Source organism: Lontra canadensis, unplaced genomic scaffold (assembly GCF_010015895.1).
Source record: "Lontra canadensis isolate GAN:19392208 unplaced genomic scaffold, GSC_riverotter_1.0 scaffold12, whole genome shotgun sequence".
Taxonomy (NCBI): Eukaryota; Metazoa; Chordata; class Mammalia; order Carnivora; family Mustelidae; genus Lontra; species Lontra canadensis.
Window position 1 is genome coordinate 9,577,666 of NW_022631006.1, and position 16,890 is coordinate 9,594,555.

The following is a 16,890-nucleotide window of genomic DNA, read 5'->3' on the forward strand; positions in this document are numbered from 1 at the left end:
GGGGCCTGTGTTCTGCAGGCGGTGGGAAACGCCAAGACCACCCGCAATGACAACAGCAGTCGGTTTGGGAAATACACAGAGATCAGCTTTGACGAGAGGAATCAGATTATAGGAGCCAACATGAGGACGTACCTGCTGGAGAAATCCAGAGTCGTCTTTCAGGTAAGGATACAAACAGCCATTAAATATCCTTTTTCCCAACTTTCAAAGCACTGTTCGCACTTACATACTCATTAGACCACCTGCATTGCTCTGTGACTTGAAGAATCAAATTTCCTATCTTTCATTTGCCTTTTGGCTTTTTTTCTTTCTGCCTTTTTTTTTTTAAGATTTTATTTATTTATTTGACAGACAGAGATCACAAGTAGGCAGAGAGACAGGCAGAGAGAGAGAGAGGAGGAAGCAGGCTCCCTGCAGAGCAGAGAGCCCGATGCGGGGCTCGATCCCGGGACTCTGAGACCATGACCTGAGTCAAAGGCAGAGGCTTTAACCCACTTTAACCACCCAGGTGCCCCTTCTTTCTGCTTCTTAAAAACAAACAACAAAAAAAAAATTGACAGATGGATGCAATATCAGTGGAGTGATATGAATCCACCAAGGGAAAAATTTTGGATCCTTTGAGTTTCACAAACAAGTTTATCTTTTCAGAACACAAAAACTTCTTGAAATAGACAAAGCTGTTTAGACCAGCTTTCCTGACCAGGAAGGGAATGGGCTTACAGTTAGTTGGGGGTGTTTAAGAGAAAGGCTCTTTTGTCAGTAAAATGGAGAAAATTCCATAATTTTGGTCCAAGAGAGCAACAGTAAGCATTGTATTTATTACAAGGAGTAGCTTAAAAATTTCAACTGGTACAGGGGCACCTGGGTGGCTCAGTGGGTTAAAGCCTCTGCCTTTGGCTCGGGTCATGATCCCAGGGTTCTGGGATCGAGCCCCGTACGGGGCTCTCTGCTCGGCAGGGAGCCTGCTTCCTCCTCTCTCTCTCTGCCTGCCTCTCTGCCTACTTGTGATCTCTGTCTGTCAAGTAAATAAATTTAAAAAAAATTTTCAACTGGTACAAATTACATTATTCTCATTTCACAGGGTGTTTTCACTTAATAACATTTTTTGGGGGGTCCTTATCTGGAAGGTGGTCTTGAGCCAACAGAGGGGGAACAGGCTGGGTCACAGTGTTATCGACCAGAGTAAAAAAAAACAGGTAAATTGTCAGTGTCCCTAAGAGCAGAATTGTCAATCCAGGTTAGCCATCTAAGACCCCTCCATTAAGAGCCTCATATTTTTACTTGTAAAGAGCTGGTGTAATTTCAGGACTTTCCTTTATTTTACAGTCGGAAAATGAACGAAATTACCACATTTTTTATCAGCTTTGTGCATCTGCCCAGGAGTCGGAATTTAAACATCTTAAATTGGGTACGTGTTATATAATGCATGGACATGTCTCTCTTTTATGTAGGGACTTAAATTCCAGGTTGATTTCTTTTTCTTTCTTTCTTTCTTTTTTAAGATTCTCTTTATTTGAGAAAGAGAGAGCAGAGGGAGAGAGAGAGAGAGTGAGCACAAGTAGGGGGAGTGGCAGGCAGAGGGAGAGGGAGAAGCAGACTCCCCGCTGAGCAGGAGCCGTATATAGGGCTTGATCCCAAGGCCCTGGGATCATGACTTGAGCCAAAGGCAGACGATTAACCGACTGAGCCACCCAGGTGCCCCAAGATTGTTTTTTTCGTATAGTAATATCACTTAAAAATACTCTGTCCAAAATAGGCCCTTGGGTTTTAGGGGTAGAGTTGATGCATCTAACTAAGATGATAAGTTGAGGGGCAGGGTGGGTCCAGGAGAGGAGACCTTTAAACTCCAGGGTTTTTTTCCAAAGCTCATGGGTGATGATGGTCATCTAACTAGAGCCACCTGAATAAGATCTCCTGACCCCTGGGACTTGGTGCTGTCAAATCCCTAAACTTTTCTTTATCTGAACTTCCTCGGATGGTTATTTTCCAATATGCATGACATATTTCCCTGTCTTCTGAGACAGAGGGTCTCTGTCATCATTTGAGCTTCCTTGATGACTCAGGGTCTTTATTGTTTGTCGTTCCAACTAATCAAACCACAGGGACAGCAGAACTCTTTGTCCTGTCTCGCAAACAGCTCGATTCCTGTGCTGTCACAGCTCTCTTCCCTTGGTTGCTTGTGCTGGGTTGGTGGATAGAATTGTGCGGTATGTGGGAGTTGAACGCACACACTCCGATCTTGGAGAAGTTGCTTGCACTTGTGAAGAAGCTAAAGTTCCTCAGATTTTGTATGAAGGTAAAACCCATGCCTGTCTGCAGAACAGGATGTGAATAGTGAATTTGGAAGAGCTGTCAGTAGGCCCACCTACTGCTGAGGTATTAGCTGTTCATGTGGTTAATCTCTTGACCGTGGTGCTGGTTCTGTTAGGGCGTACATATATCAAAACTCACCAAAGTCTACATCTTAACCATGGACAGTTTATTCTGTGGTGGGTAATCCTCAGTAAAGCTGTACAGAACAGTGAGATACGGGAGCAAGACCCAGGAGCTTTGCGGTCAGACAGGCATGTGTTCAGACTCTTGCCCTCCCTCGGCTCTGGCGCCTTCAGCAACACACTTCACTTCCCTGGGCCCTGGCTTCTGCGTCTGTCACATAGACTCCCACAGAATTAATGGAGGGATGTGTGTCAAGTGCTTATTCTAGTGTATTATGTGTGAGCTTCCTGTCTTGCTTCTGATAAACCTGCGTCACAAATTTCTGTGTCACACATGTAACCATCTTTTGGTTGCAGGGAGTGCAGAAGAATTTAACTACACAAGAATGGGAGGCAGCACGGTCATCGAGGGCGTGAATGACAGGGCAGACATGGTAGAGACACAGAAGACCTTCACGCTACTGGGTAAGTGGAAATACCCTAGCCAACGTGTGGCCATTTTCTCTTTAAAACAACAACAGCAACAACAAAAAACAAAATGAAAGGCCGGGATGCCCAGCAGGTGTGTGTTCTGAAGACTCCTAATAAATTCTAATCTTAGGAAGAGTTGATCAGGATATATTTGATGCCCAAGTGGACAAGACTGGTGCTTTTCCCTTAAAAGATGTAGATATTAATGCCTTCACCTGCAGTGGGGCTGGTTTGCAGTGAGCAGTGGGGGCTGTCTGCCCCGGGGGTGCTCTTAAGCTCCTTGGGGCTGACTTCAGAGGAGACTGGTGCTTGGACTGGGGTGGGGTCACGTTGACCCTACCTGGCCCGATAAAATAGCAGACACTTACATGGAACTTACCAGGCATCCCAAGCACTTCATTACCTGTGCTAGCTTGCTCAATTTACAAGCACTTTATGACGTAGACACTAGTATTTCCCCCATTTTAGAGTAAGGGGACGGAGGAGACTCACTTTTTTTTTGAGAGAGAGAGTTTGAGAGAGCATAAACAGGAGGTTGGGGGGTTGGTGGGGAGCAGAGGGAGAAGGAGAATCCCAAGCAGACTGCCTGTTGAGTGTGGAACCTGACACAGGCTCCCCAATCATGACCTGAGATCATGACCTGAGCCGAAATCAAGAGTCAGACGCTCAACCAACTGAGCCACCCTGGCACTCTTCTTACCACATTTTTATACAGAAAACAAAATCTTGCATTGCTTGGTCTTTCTCCCCCTTGCTTTTCCCACATGGAGCTCACGTTTGGGAAGTGTCTACCTAATGGCGTTGATGAAAATGATCATTTACTTTTCTATAGTGTATTAGTGTAGACACTAATACATAACTGTCAGTCAAAGCTTTGGATCAGTGTGAGACCACAGAATATTTTTACTTCTTAGAGAAAATATTTGTTTCACCAAGTTATTTTCATTGCTGTGGTTTCGGTGACTATATTTAAATGTAAAAGGCAAAGAATTTGAGGTTAAATATATCAGAGTAATAGGCAACATTACTCTTCAAGATAATTGAGAATGAAACATTCAGGTAGTTGAGAAAGAAAACTGGTTGGTTTCCTAAGCGGAATTACCATCTGATTCTGCCCCTTCCAAATTGCTTTTTTTTTTCTTTCTTTCTTTTCTCTTGTTTGTTTGCTTGCTTGCTTGCTTGCTTGCTTTCTTTCTTTCTTCCTTTCTTTTTTTGAATAGGTTCCACGGTGGGTCTTAAGCCCAGTGCAGGGCTTAAACTCATGACCCTGAGATCAACACCTGAGCCGAGATCAAGGATAAGATGCTTAACTGACTGAACCACCCAGATGCCCCCGGCCCTTCCAAACCCCTTAAAGGAGAAGGGCAATTTAAATAGTGTATAATAATGAGATAAGCACTTTTGGTACTGATTACCATTTTCTTAAAGTATTTGAAGTCATTACTGTATCTATAATGTGCTTTACTGAGAAATAATACCATGTATTACTTCTGGCAGGCAGCCTAGCTCTGGCGGGCCCTGGTGGGACCTTGGTCCACATGCCCTGTCCTCCTTCCCATCTCTCCCCTTCCAACACTCCCTCCTGCCTCTATAATATTTCACCTCACACAAAAATGATACAAGAGAAATAGAGTAGGCTTTGAGGTCAAATAAACATGACTTAAAACCTAATTGGCAGGACTCTAAGGAGGTTGCCCTTTCTGAGACTCAGCTTCCTGATCTATAGAATGGCCATATTCCTTACCCACAGGGCTCCCATAATAACTGGTAAGGAAATGTGTGTGAGAGCCCCTGGTACCAGACTGGGCACGTAGCAGGTGCTTGCTCAGTATGACGGCCTGCCCTCACTCTCTATTCCCTATTGCTCAAGCCCTAGCCATCCTTTGAGCAAAACCATCCCCTTCTCCGTTAAACCTTTCTTAATCCTGCGAGAGCAGCAGCAGCAATTTTTTTCATGATCTCACACAAATTAGATTATTTTCACAGATGTCCACAGCAGCCAGGCCAGGACTAGGTATGAGGCAGAAGAGGTGACTAGGGCATGAACTTGAAGGAGGAGTTCAGGCATTCACTCTCAGGGTGGCACAAATGTAGGGTTGGCCCCGGGCACCTGGCTTGTTTCCCCTGGCCCAGCCTTGCACCCCTGGCCTAGAGTTTTGACAAAGCCCCCCAAAGTTTTGTGGGGAAGTAGAGTAAAACAGTCTACTGCCTCTTGTGGCTATTAGTGGTGTTGGCTGCCCACTGTGGTGTGTGAAGTGGCGGGGGTGGAAAGGGGTTGGGGCCTGCTCCCTTCTCCTTCCCTTAGTGGGCAGAATGCCAGGAATATGAAGGAATCTGCCCTGCTTACTTTCTATGAAGTCTGTTACCTCAAGATGCTAGCCCAGTGAACTCGCCTCTGATGGCCTCTGTCTTGGCAATTTAGTATTAAATTATCTATCTCATGTATTTGCTCCAATATTTTTTTTGTTTATCCTAAGATCAGTCTCTGGCTTTCCAGAGCTCAGTTGTTTTCTCTGGGCATCAGTTTCCCCATTTGATTACTGGGACAGTAATGAAAATACTCAGTTGTTCCAATCATCTTTTGCTGTTTCCCCAAATCTTAATGGCCTAAAATGATGGATCATTATTATTTTGGGTGATTCTGGGGTGACTGGGCTCAGCTGGATACTTGTCAGTGGGGACTACTCTTTGACAGTAGTAGGGACCCCATCCTCTCTGAAGGCTTGTTTTCTCACATGGACTGGTACGGTTAGAAGCACCAGGGACTGGGCAGGCATCTCTCTCTCCACACAGACTTCCTCACAGCACACTGGTCTCAGGGTAAATGGTGTGTACCATGTTGTGGCTCCCTTCTCCCAGAGCGAGTTACAGTAGGCTTAGGTGGGATGTGTAAGATTTTTTATGAACCAGCTTAAGAAGTAAGGCCACGTCACTACTGCCATGTGATAATGGTCAAAAACTCAGACTCATACATAACCCATGGTGAGGGAACCGCACAGGGCATGAACTCTAGGAGGGTGGTGCCCTGGGGGCCATCTTTGAAGAGGCCCTCCATAGCTATTAGGGATGTGGTAAGGATTAGGAGATAATGTCTAAAGCAGTTTAGGGTGGCACCTGGGTGGCTCAGTCGGTTGAGCAGCTGACTCTCGATTTCCATTCAGGTCATGGTCTCAGGGTCCCATTGAGGCCTGCGTCAGGCTCCGTGCTCAGTAGGAGCATCTACCTTGGGCTCAAGTCATGATCCCAGGCTCCTGGGATCGAGTCCCACATCGGGCCTCCTGGTCCTTGGGGAGCCTGCTTCTTCTCCCTCTGCCTGTTGCTCCCCTTGCTTGTGCTCTCTCTTTCTCTCTGTCAAATAAATTACTAGAATCTTCAAAAATATATAAATAAAAATATAAAAATAAAAATTAAAAAAAAATAGTTCAAGGAACTTGTGAACCAAAAAGGGGAAAAAAAACCACAATAAAAATAAAGGAAGTGCAACACATAGAATAAATGAGAGCTGATTTGCCCAGGAACCTAACATGAAATGGTGATTTGGGTATGAATTTTTGCATTGCACTTACAGCAGCGATGGCAAAAGGGGAAACCTAGTGGGCTGTTGAATTCACATATTGTGTTGTAGCTGGTCAAACTGGCAAGAATGGCGAACCAGAGGCCCTCTGGGGGCCGCTGCACGTTCCCGTGCCAGCTCTCAGCAGTGATGGTGCTAGAGTGTCTTGAAAGAATTCAGGTGCTTATACTACTAGTGATGAAGTCAGGGAAGAGATGCAGTATTCCTAATTTGGACATTTGTTTTTTCAGGTTTCAAGGAGGATTTTCAGATGGACATTTTTAAGATCCTAGCAGCCATCCTACATCTGGGCAACGTGCAGATTACAGCGGTGGGCCACGAGAGGTCTTCTGTCAGTGTAAGTACTGCTTTGTTTCCACTTGCTGTGGTCAGAGGGTCACCAGCAGAGTGTCTCTTGGTTACTCTGCTTCTGCATTTTAGCACAAGGAACACTGGGCCCGCTGGAGAGACCAGTTGTCAGGAGCAAGGAAGCAAGGGTTCCGTGGGTAGCTTCCCCTTCAACAGTAGAGGAGAAGATGTATTCTCTCTGTGTTTTTCTTTAATTCAGTAAATATTTACTAAGTACCTGCTACATGCCAAGCCCTATTGCAGGCTTTGGAGAAACAGCGGTGAGCAAAACCAAACAAGAAGCTCTTCGTGGGGCTTACGGTCTGGGGATAGGAAGTGGAGGGGAAGAGACACGATCACCAGTTACAGGCTTGGTGGTGGCCATGAGCAGGGAGAAGGAAGCAGAGTCCAGGGTTGCAGAGGGGCTGTGCCTCTTGTATAGAGCACTCAGTAAAAGCCTCATGGGTATGGGGGCAGAGACCTAAAGATGAGAAAGTGAACTGTGCCTGTACTGGAGGAAAGAACATTCAAGGTAGAGGGGACAGCAGTGCAGAGGCCCTCAGGCAGGAGCTGTTACTTGACAAATCAGGGGGGTAGGGGGGAGTATATCCAAAGAGGAATGAATAAAAGCAGGGGTGGTTTCTGAGGCCAGAAAAGGTTGCGGGGGGCAGGGGAAAGGGTGAGGTCATATAGGGCCCTCAAAGCACTGGATATTTGGAGCAGAAAGGACACCTCCCACCTCCTGACACCTGCCCACATCAAGCCCCAGGAGTGCTGACTTTCCTCTGGAAATATATTCCCATATCAGTTCTGTGATTTCTTGATTTAACGAACACAGGGTAAGTGTCTATGCTTTGACAAATTATGAAAAGTGACCCTTAGTAGGGGTGTGTCTTTGGTTCTTCTCATGAAAATCTGTATAAAGGAGAAAATAACACAAAATAAAAAATGCTTCTATGAACTGCAAGGTCGCCTGACCTTTTAAGCTTTGTATATGTATGTCTATCTTGTCACTCCCGAGGCCGTGACAAAAGACCGCAGGCTGGGTGGCCTCCTCAACAGAAGTTTTTCCTCTCCCAGTCCTGGAGGCTAGAAGTCCAAGATCGGGGTGCAGCATGGTTGAGCTCTTGGTGAGGTCACTCTTCCTGGCTGGCAGACAGCCCCCTGCTTGCGGGGTCCTCATGGCAGAGAGAGGGACACAGAGGGTTCTGGTCTCTTCCTCTTCTTAGAAGGGCACTAATCCCATCGTGAGGGCCCCACCCCTGATGACCTCATCTGAAGCTAATCACCCCCGAAAGGCCCCACTCCAAATACCATCACATTGGAGGCTAGGGCTTCAACATACAAATTTTGGGAGGAAGTGTTCAGTTCATAATATAACAATGTCTATTTTCCTGTTCCCCCTCAAAACACTCATGGGAACAGCTCATAATTTGGCACATAGGTCGTTTTTGAGCTCTCTGGTACCTGCTGCGTAGAGGAGAGAGAGCCAAACAGTAGGTGGAACATGTGGTTTTGGGCTCCAGGCTTCAGTCCTGTTGTCTTGTGACCAGGAAGTAATTCTCCTCCCTCTCCTCAAGCTCTCACACTAAGCGCCCGTCCCATGCCCCCCGTGTCCAGCCCTCACCCAGTCAGTTGGCACAGAACTGGAAGGTTCTGGGAGAGGGGATGGTAGGTGTGGGTAGGAGCCTGGTGTGCAGGTAGCGGTGGGTCTCCCTCTGTGCCTTCTCATCGACCTCTGATAAATGGGCTTCTGCCCTTGTTCTTCTCAAACTCCATGGACTAAAGATCTGATATCTTCCCAACAAATTCCCTTGCACTGATCTCTGTCCCATGAAGTTTGCTATGAAGGTAGTATTTTGGAGAAGGAGTTAAAACTCATAGAATAAAAATCCTTTGTCTATCACCCTGAGGAGACAAAGTCTCTGAAAAAGATGTAGAATCTTCATAGCAAATCACCAGTTCTATAACTAGTGATCCTATCTTTGGAACATTCATACCATTCATTCGCATCAGAAACTTGAAATGTTGGGCAGACCCAATCTGGAGGAAGCCATCTTTTTAAGAATTCCTGTCCCTCTCCTTTCTGCCTGCAGCAGCACCTGTACCTCAATGTTTCTGATTCCGATGGTTTAGTTCCTTCTTAGAAGGAAGAAAGCCATGGTTCTACCATTCTGCTCCCCAGTGGTCAGGCAGGTGAATACAAGCTTTGTGTTACTGCGGTGTTGGTAGGAAGGGGTGTGGGTGGATAGCAAGGAGGCAGCAGAACTTTCTAGATTTATTGCTCCTCTGTAACCTGATGCTTTTCAAGTGCAGCCACGTAGTTTTCCCATTGGCCGTGATGACCTCTGAAGATTAGCGCGCCAAGGAAGTTCCCTTGCCCAAGGGGAATGGTAGTGCTCACTCACAAGGGTCACATCTCCTTGCCAGGTAACAAGGACTCCTTGTCCATGCTGGCTGAGGACAGACAGGAACAGACCTTTCCTTGTCTCTGACCAGCAGGGCAGCTGGGACAAAAGCAAGATTCACTTTGTGTGTCCAGGAAAAACCTTGCACACATTCCTCCTGTCCACTGGGAAGCCAGCTCGGTTAAGGGAGCCCTGTTGTCAGGTTCTCTGATGATGACATCTAGGTACCTTGGGGCTAGACCCCCCACGCAAACCCTGACCACACAGGTAGGGACAGGTAGTCTGGGCATGTTGCCAAGGGAAGAGAGGGGCCTTGAGGCTGTGTCCGCGTGTCCAGGAAGGGGAGGATTGCTTCCGTGGCCTGACTCACTGTGGACGTTCTTTAGCCAGAATGACAACCCAGGTGGGACGCGGCCCCAGACTGCCTGGCATCATCCCAACCATACCTTGATGCAAGCTCTGTGCCGCTGTAGCCCTCCTGCTGTCCTCCCAGGCCTGCCTGTCTGGTTGAGCCTGGTCATTCTCATGCCAGCTCGTCCTTGTCCCTGGCACAGGCCCAGGTGGAGGCCCCGGAGCCCTGGCCGGGTGGGCTGGTGCTGGGTTCGATGGCCAGACGGCCCTGATGGGGCTTGTGCTTGTGTTTGAAGGAGGACGACAGGCACCTGAAAGTGTTCTGTGAGCTCCTGGGCCTGGAGAGGGCCAAAGTTGCCCAGTGGCTCTGCAGTCGCAGACTCATCACAACCTCCGAGACAGTGGTGAAGCCCATGACCAGGCCCCAGGCAGTCACCGCTAGGGACGCACTGGCCAAGAAGATCTACGCTCACCTGTTCGACTTCATTGTGGAGAGAATTAACCAAGCGTTGCAGTTTTCAGGCAAGCAGCACACTTTTATTGGTGTTTTGGACATTTATGGGTAAGATTCTCTTCTGTGAGCCTGTCTTTCCTCATTTAAATGTCAAATGGCCATTATTTTTAGATCGTTTTGTTCTGGTTTCTTTTTTGTGTTTCACGTGATCAAAAGGGTGGTGTTCTCTACGTTTGCACGCGTGGATGTTAATTAAGTACAGCCCCCTGGGCTGCGGTGTGTTTCACTTAGAGCATATGACCTAAATGCCGAATTACCAGCAGCCAGCAGCCAGAGCTCACGGCCTGCTGGCCACGGTGCTGGCTGATCGCCTGCACTTTCTCCCCGACTTCTCAGACAGAGGGGAAACAACCCAGGCTTGCAGGCCGAAAGGGGTCCTGGGTGGCTCTGCTGGTGGGAGAGCCCCTGTCAGTTTCCCTGCGGAGGTCCGGAGGAGGGTGGAGCCCTGACACACCTTTCCGGTAGCAAAGGGCGCAGGGACCGTCCCAGAGGTCCCGCATCTTGCCCAGGCTGCCAGGGTCCGAGGCAGACTCAAAGCCGGGCATCTGAGCCACCAGCCTCGTACACCGCGGAGCTCCCTTCCATTCTCGGACTGGCCCTGCTCTAGCTGTTCTCAGACCGTTGGGGGCCAAGTTCCCACCACACTGGGGTTGCTCTTCCTCCTCTTTGCCCGGTCCTCCTTTTCTAAATCCAAGGCCAGACGCATGCCCAAGAGGCCTGTAGAATCCTTAGAGCGTGAGTGAGGACAGGCCAGCGAGGAGGCGAGCTCTGAGGGTCATTGACGCTCAGGCTTTTTGTTTGTGGCAACTGGCCTCAAACCCCCAACCCCTCCCTCACCCCTCCCAGGGCGGGTCCTGGTTTCTCAGTGAGGGAGAGGGCCAGTCATTCCATTCAGGGCACCGCAGAGGGCCACCCCCCACCCCACCCGGCTTGGGGAGTGTTCCCCCTTACCCTCTGAGCAGCAGCCCAACCTCTCTTACCCATACAGAGAAGAGAGCCGGCTAGCCCCCACCACGTCCTGCTGAGGGATGGAGGGAGCACACGGGCTGTGACGAAGCTGTGGAACTTTTACCCCAGTGCAGAGAGTGGGCTTTCCCATAGCTGTGCAATGCGAGACAGTGCCTCAGGGGAGGTGCTTTGTTTGATTTAGAGTCTGAGTTAGTGCATGTGACTCCCAATTAATAGCGTGTGTCAACAGTTCTAATACACTGATCCATTAGGGGGATAGTATAGTAAATGATTTACCTTGTCTTGTGCTAAAAAGAGAATTTGAATGGCCAGTAGACTCTCAGTAGACTTAAAAAGAAACAGTCTTATTTAACAATGCTCTCTTTTATTGTGGGAGAATTAGGGGATTGCTATAGCATTCTCTTCTTTTCTGTGCTTTTAAATGTCTTAAAAATAAATAGTCCTTTAAGGGTAGTTGATTCCATTCATCCCACACATGTTTAAGTGCCAGGCATGTGAGGGGTGTGATTGGGGAGCAGAATAGGCACATGGCCCCTGCCCTCTTGGAACTTAAATTTTAGTGGAGAAGGCAGGCAGGTAATTAGAGATTGGGAAGCTTCTTGGGATGGGAATGAGCAACTAAGCCGGTGGGTAGGCCGGAGGTCAGCAGGGGCTGGGGGAGAGAGGAGGGCAGCTGAGGACAAGCAGCAGGGAGTGAGGGCCATGGCAGGCAGGAGGCAGATGAACGAAGCCTGCAGACCCCTGCGATAAGGAATCTGAGGTTTTGGTTATGTGAACAAACCTGAGACAGTAACTAAATTTATAAGGACTTGTTAAAGTAGGTCTTAGCCTAAATTTTTACATTAAAATCCACTTCAGAGATAATACAAGTAGCATGCTTGCTGCCACCTGTGAATTAAGGGTCCACTCTAAAAACATAAGCTCCCCTCTGAGGGGCAGTGCTGCTGCAGGTGTGAACCCTGTCCCGCCTTTCCCCGTGTGCCGAGCCCCTGATGCTCGGCCCTTGCTCAGGCACGCCAGGCAGTGTTTGAGAGAACTGAGCTCAGTCTGATCTGGAAATACAGCAGCTTCAAAGGAAAAGTGGCCAGCACTGAAAGCAATGACTGCCGAAGCTGGGAGCCTTGAGGTTTCTGCTCAGAGCAGCACTCAGAGTTGAGGCTCCCCAGCCCGTCAGGGTCTATGTGCTCTGGACACAGAGTGGGCAAGGCCAGAGGCTGGGGCTCAGGACCCTGGGAGGGAGCACGGCAGCTCCGGATGTGTGGCTCTGAGGAAGTGGCAAGACCCCTCCAAGCCTCAGTTTCTGCCTCCTTAAGCTGGGGCCTCCCTCACGGGGTCATTAGGAGGATCAAATGGCATCTTTAGAACCATGAGTATCACTCACGTGAAGTGGTCTCCTAGCCTGTGTGCTTCTGGCATTTCAGGTCACAGATTCAGGTCTTTCCATGGGTTTTGAACTTCAGATCTGAGGGCCCATTTTTGGGAGAGGGAATGTGTAAAAGGACAAGGTGATAATCACTGGTATTTGATATTCCACTCCCGCTCTAGAAAGCCTCGCCTTTGGCCCTGTGAGCTGTGGGGCACCACGAGGCCCTTTGGACTCTACCCTGGCCCAAACTGTGTGGGCTCTGCTCCTGCTTTGAGTCACCCTAGAGCTGTCTAGAGCCCAGTCCAGGCCCTTGCCCTGCCTTGGAATTCTAACCTGAGACAGCCTGGCTCAGTCAAGTGCCACTCTCAGGGAACCTGTGGCTGGAGCTGGCAGGAACCGCTCAGAATTAGAGGATTAACTGAGGCCTGGGGTCAAATGATGCATCTGGCACCCCTTGGTGCTGTTGGCCTCTGGCCCTCAAGTGTGATGGTGGGGGAGGGGGTCCTGCTGTTTCTGACCTAGGGCCGTGTTAGGGTCAAGTGAGGTCGTGAGCATCCACCCCAAGACCCTGGGGCACTCAGCTTCCTCCTGGCAGGAGCAGTCTCGTGGCTGGGGTCAGAAGGCTGTGCTGTGTTCTGTTCAGCCAACACCATGTCTTCCAGAGCGAGAGGAGAATTCACATACGAGTCCAGATTTCCAGCTCCTCTTGGAAATCAAACATTCTCCCATTCGGACCTGTGTGCTGATCACTGTCCGCTGCTGAGGTGGGGGCTGAATGGCTCCCTGCGGTGTAAGCTCCCTGTGGTGTGGTCTCCAGTCCACTTCCCGTTTCTGTCCCTCCTCCCAGGGTCTTGACTTTGCAACTCTGGACACAAGTGTTTCAAGTCTGAGAACAGACCTGATGAGGTGTGCTGAGCTGTGGGCTCTTAGACGACCTTGCCTTTGTCCTCCAAGAATTCTGAAACCAGGCATTGGGGAGGCAGAACTGTGCCTTCAACAGAATGGGAGGACAGGAAAACAGCCTTGCCTTTCCCTGAAAGCACAGCTGTCATAGGCAGGCTCACGGCTGAGTCTGATAAAAGCTGTGTGACCTCAGGCACGCTTCCTAACCTCTCAGAGCCTTATTCCCTCACCAACAAAGAGGGTAATGGAGTCTGGGTGCTGTTGTGTGATGCAAATCATACAACCTATCGGGACCAGCCTGCCTCAGGGCAGGTGTTTTGTACATACCAGATCCCTTCCCCCGCAGCCTGGAAATGATTTATCAACTGCCAGGATAGTAAAACCAGAAGCTTTGGGGGCATATTTAAAACTGGCCGAAAGCAGCAAACTTTTAAACTGTGAAGTTTGTCAAAAAAGTACTTACCTAAAAACAGATGCAAATGCCCTGCAAGTATGTTTTAACTTGTTTAAACCATATTTCAGTTTTGAAACCTTTGATGTGAACAGCTTTGAACAGTTTTGCATCAATTACGCTAATGAGAAGCTGCAACAGCAGTTTAACCTGGTAAGTGACTTTTCTGCCTTCTTGAAACTAGGTCTCTCAGCCCTTCCTATCCACCGGTTCTCAGATCCCCCTGCACAGTGCAGGAGCCCCATGCCAGCTCACAGCACCACCATGTGGCCACATTCTGAAATTACACCTTCCCAGTCTATTCCTCGTATTCTAGCCCCCTGGCCAGCTGCTTGGCCACAGTCCATCACTAGCCCAGCTAGTTCACAGACCCTCTGTGCAGCCAGACCAAATGATTGAGTCTCCTGAAGGCCCCACGGCCTTGCAAGCCTCTGTGCCATAACCCACCGACTCCTGTCACTTCCCCATCCCTTCTTCTTCACCTGGCAAATTCTTGCTTGTCTTTTGAAATTTAGCTTCTCCTAAAACATTCCTGAAGAAAAAAAAAATAGTGTGACATCATGGAGACCATGGACTTTTATTCAAAGGGAACTGGGTTTGAATCTCCGCTCTCCCTATCTTCCTCTGGGACCTTACGCTCAGAGCCTGTTTCCTCTTTGGGAAAAATGGTCACTGGTATCTGCCCGTCTGATACTGTTGTGAGGACTGGACCTAACACTGAGTCACACCCAGTAAATGTTTCTTTTCTTTCCTTTTCCTCACTTTGGAATTAATCCACGTATAACATTAAATTTCATCCCATTGCAAATGTATGTTATGTACGTAATCTCAAGGATTCCCTGGAAGTTTAGCGTTTAATAACTACGAGTAAAGTTTATTCCCAGTAGATAGGCTTCATCACGCCCTTGAAGTCACCCCATCATCCTTTGCATTCCCCTCGGCCCCATCTCTACTGTGCTCTCTGGCCTCTAAGAGAGCCAGGTTTCTCAACCTCCCATTGGGCTTCCCAGCTGGCACGGGGATTCTTCTGTGGGAGGCTTTCTCCTCACTGCCCGTCCCCTCCTGCCACCTGCAGCCGGGATGAGTCTGGGCCAGTCCTCCGGGAAGCCTCCCTGATACTCTTATGGCCTGAACAAGTAGTGAACAGAGCTCTCCATGTTGTTGGCATCTCACACCGGCCCCACAGCCAGCATTCTCAGGCAGGCTGGCTCCCACCCAGCCAGAGAGGCTGCACCTGTCTTGGCTAGCGGCAATGCTGTGAGCAAAGAGGAGTTGCAGGACCACTTTGGGTGGTCCCCAGGACCTGGGATCCCACTCAGACCAGGTGGGATGGTCACATTAGGAACTCTGCAGCATCGGTCATGGGTAAGGACGGTGGCCTGCACCTCAGGGTCTTCCCTAAACATTGTGAACCAGTCAGGTCTCTGTATTTCCCAAGTGCTTATAACCTGGACGTTGAAAGCACACTTTAATGTTCTGTTTTGTTTTCTCTATTAACTTCTGGATTTCTAGCATGTCTTTAAACTTGAACAAGAAGAATACATGAAGGAAGATATCCCTTGGACTCTGATAGATTTTTATGACAACCAACCAGTTATTGACCTGATCGAAGCCAAAATGGGTATTTTGGAGTTACTGGATGAAGAATGCTTGGTAACTTAAAAAAATTTTTTTGTTCAACTTCTGTGTAGTGACAAATGAGAATATTACAAACTGTATTTTTTTTTTTTTTGGTGTACATGTAAATTCCTGATGTGTTACCCAACTGGTTGGACATTAATGCTGGAACGGCAGTCCATAGCAGGAACCCCAGAGGGCCAGCTGAGCCTTCTACCCTCACCATGTATAGCCCACTGTTGGGTACCATGCATAACCTCTCAGGTCATGTCCACCAAGGAGGAGCTCTTTGAGGCTGTCCAAGGCGTATTTAGAATGGATGTGAAAATAGCAGGTGACCTCACACCAGTTGTTAATGACTAATAAGAACTGAATTTTCTTTTATTTCCTCATTCCTGTGAGTCATCCATTGGGAGGGGTAGCTGAAAAATCAACATCATACAATTCAAGAGAAGAGGCCTCTAGTTCTCCTGTTGTTATTTCCCTGTAGAAAGAGCACATTTACAGTGGGCCAGACTAGCAGAGGCTCTTGTGGGACCACAGGGACAAATAATCCCCAGGACAGTACTCATTTTTTGGCTTAAAGATTGTATTGTGGGGTGTGGTATGTAAGTGATGAATCACTGAATTCTACTCCAAAAATCAACATTGCACTGAATGTTCACTAACGAAAACTTAAATTAAAAAAATAAATAATTTTTTTTCAAAATTTAGTGGCTTAAAATAAAAGTAATTAATTGTGTCACAATTTTTAAACATAAATTGATTTTAAAAAATACATCATAATGTTGAAGATTAACTGGCCTTTTCTCCCTGGAATTCTCAATTCCATGCTTTTTCTCACAGATTCTTCTCTCTGGTCCCACCTGGGTAGCAACCAGTAATCCAAGATTAAAGGGCTGGCGGCAGGGCTAAGCATTCTGGATCCATCTAGTGAGAGCAGGGTGCCCAGGCCAAGGCAGCCTCTAGGAGGTATTTGTACCTGTTCTACACAGACGTTGGCTAGGCAACCGGTGTCACAAAGAAGCCTTCAGGAGTCTTTTGGACACAATGGGGGATTAAATTCGCTGAGTTTGGGTCAAATATCACTGATTACTTCCATATCACCAGTATCAAGAACAAGTTTTGCAACTAGTTTTGTTTGAGGAAGTAGTTACTAACTAGGCTATATAATGAAAGAAAAGCTCTTTTCCCGAGGTAGGGGTGAAGCGGGGAGGGTTACATTTAGGGGCCAGTCTTTCCCCGTTCAAGCAAGAAGAACCAAGCAAGAAATCAAGCAAGATTTCACTCACGTAATGAAATCTATGCTCTTTTTGCCCCGAAACTTTAGACTTCTTTGGGAAGAAATAATAGGAATACTGCCAATTTTGCAAAAATAAATTTCTTCAATTCTTGAGTTTCATTCTATGTCCATTTCCTTCTAGTTCATAACATTTTGTTTTTCTACAAGGGCATTGATAGGTCTGTATAAGTGGCACTGCCAAGGCTGTTAGGATCAAGGACA

The 16,890-nt window shown here is 47.9% G+C and overlaps 1 protein-coding gene across 2 annotated transcripts in view; it reads left to right on the forward strand.

Annotated features, from left to right (window-relative positions):
• MYO5C (myosin VC) overlaps positions 1–16,890 on the forward strand; it is a 92,194-nt gene that overhangs the window by 22,084 nt on the left and 53,220 nt on the right. For both annotated transcript variants that reach the window (XM_032856457.1, XM_032856458.1), the window contains exons 6-12: positions 19–162; positions 1,327–1,408; positions 2,793–2,900; positions 6,711–6,817; positions 9,863–10,128; positions 13,841–13,922; positions 15,282–15,422. In XM_032856457.1, the coding sequence (XP_032712348.1) occupies positions 19–162; positions 1,327–1,408; positions 2,793–2,900; positions 6,711–6,817; positions 9,863–10,128; positions 13,841–13,922; positions 15,282–15,422 (930 nt within the window). The remainder of the gene's footprint in view (positions 1–18; positions 163–1,326; positions 1,409–2,792; positions 2,901–6,710; positions 6,818–9,862; positions 10,129–13,840; positions 13,923–15,281; positions 15,423–16,890) is intronic.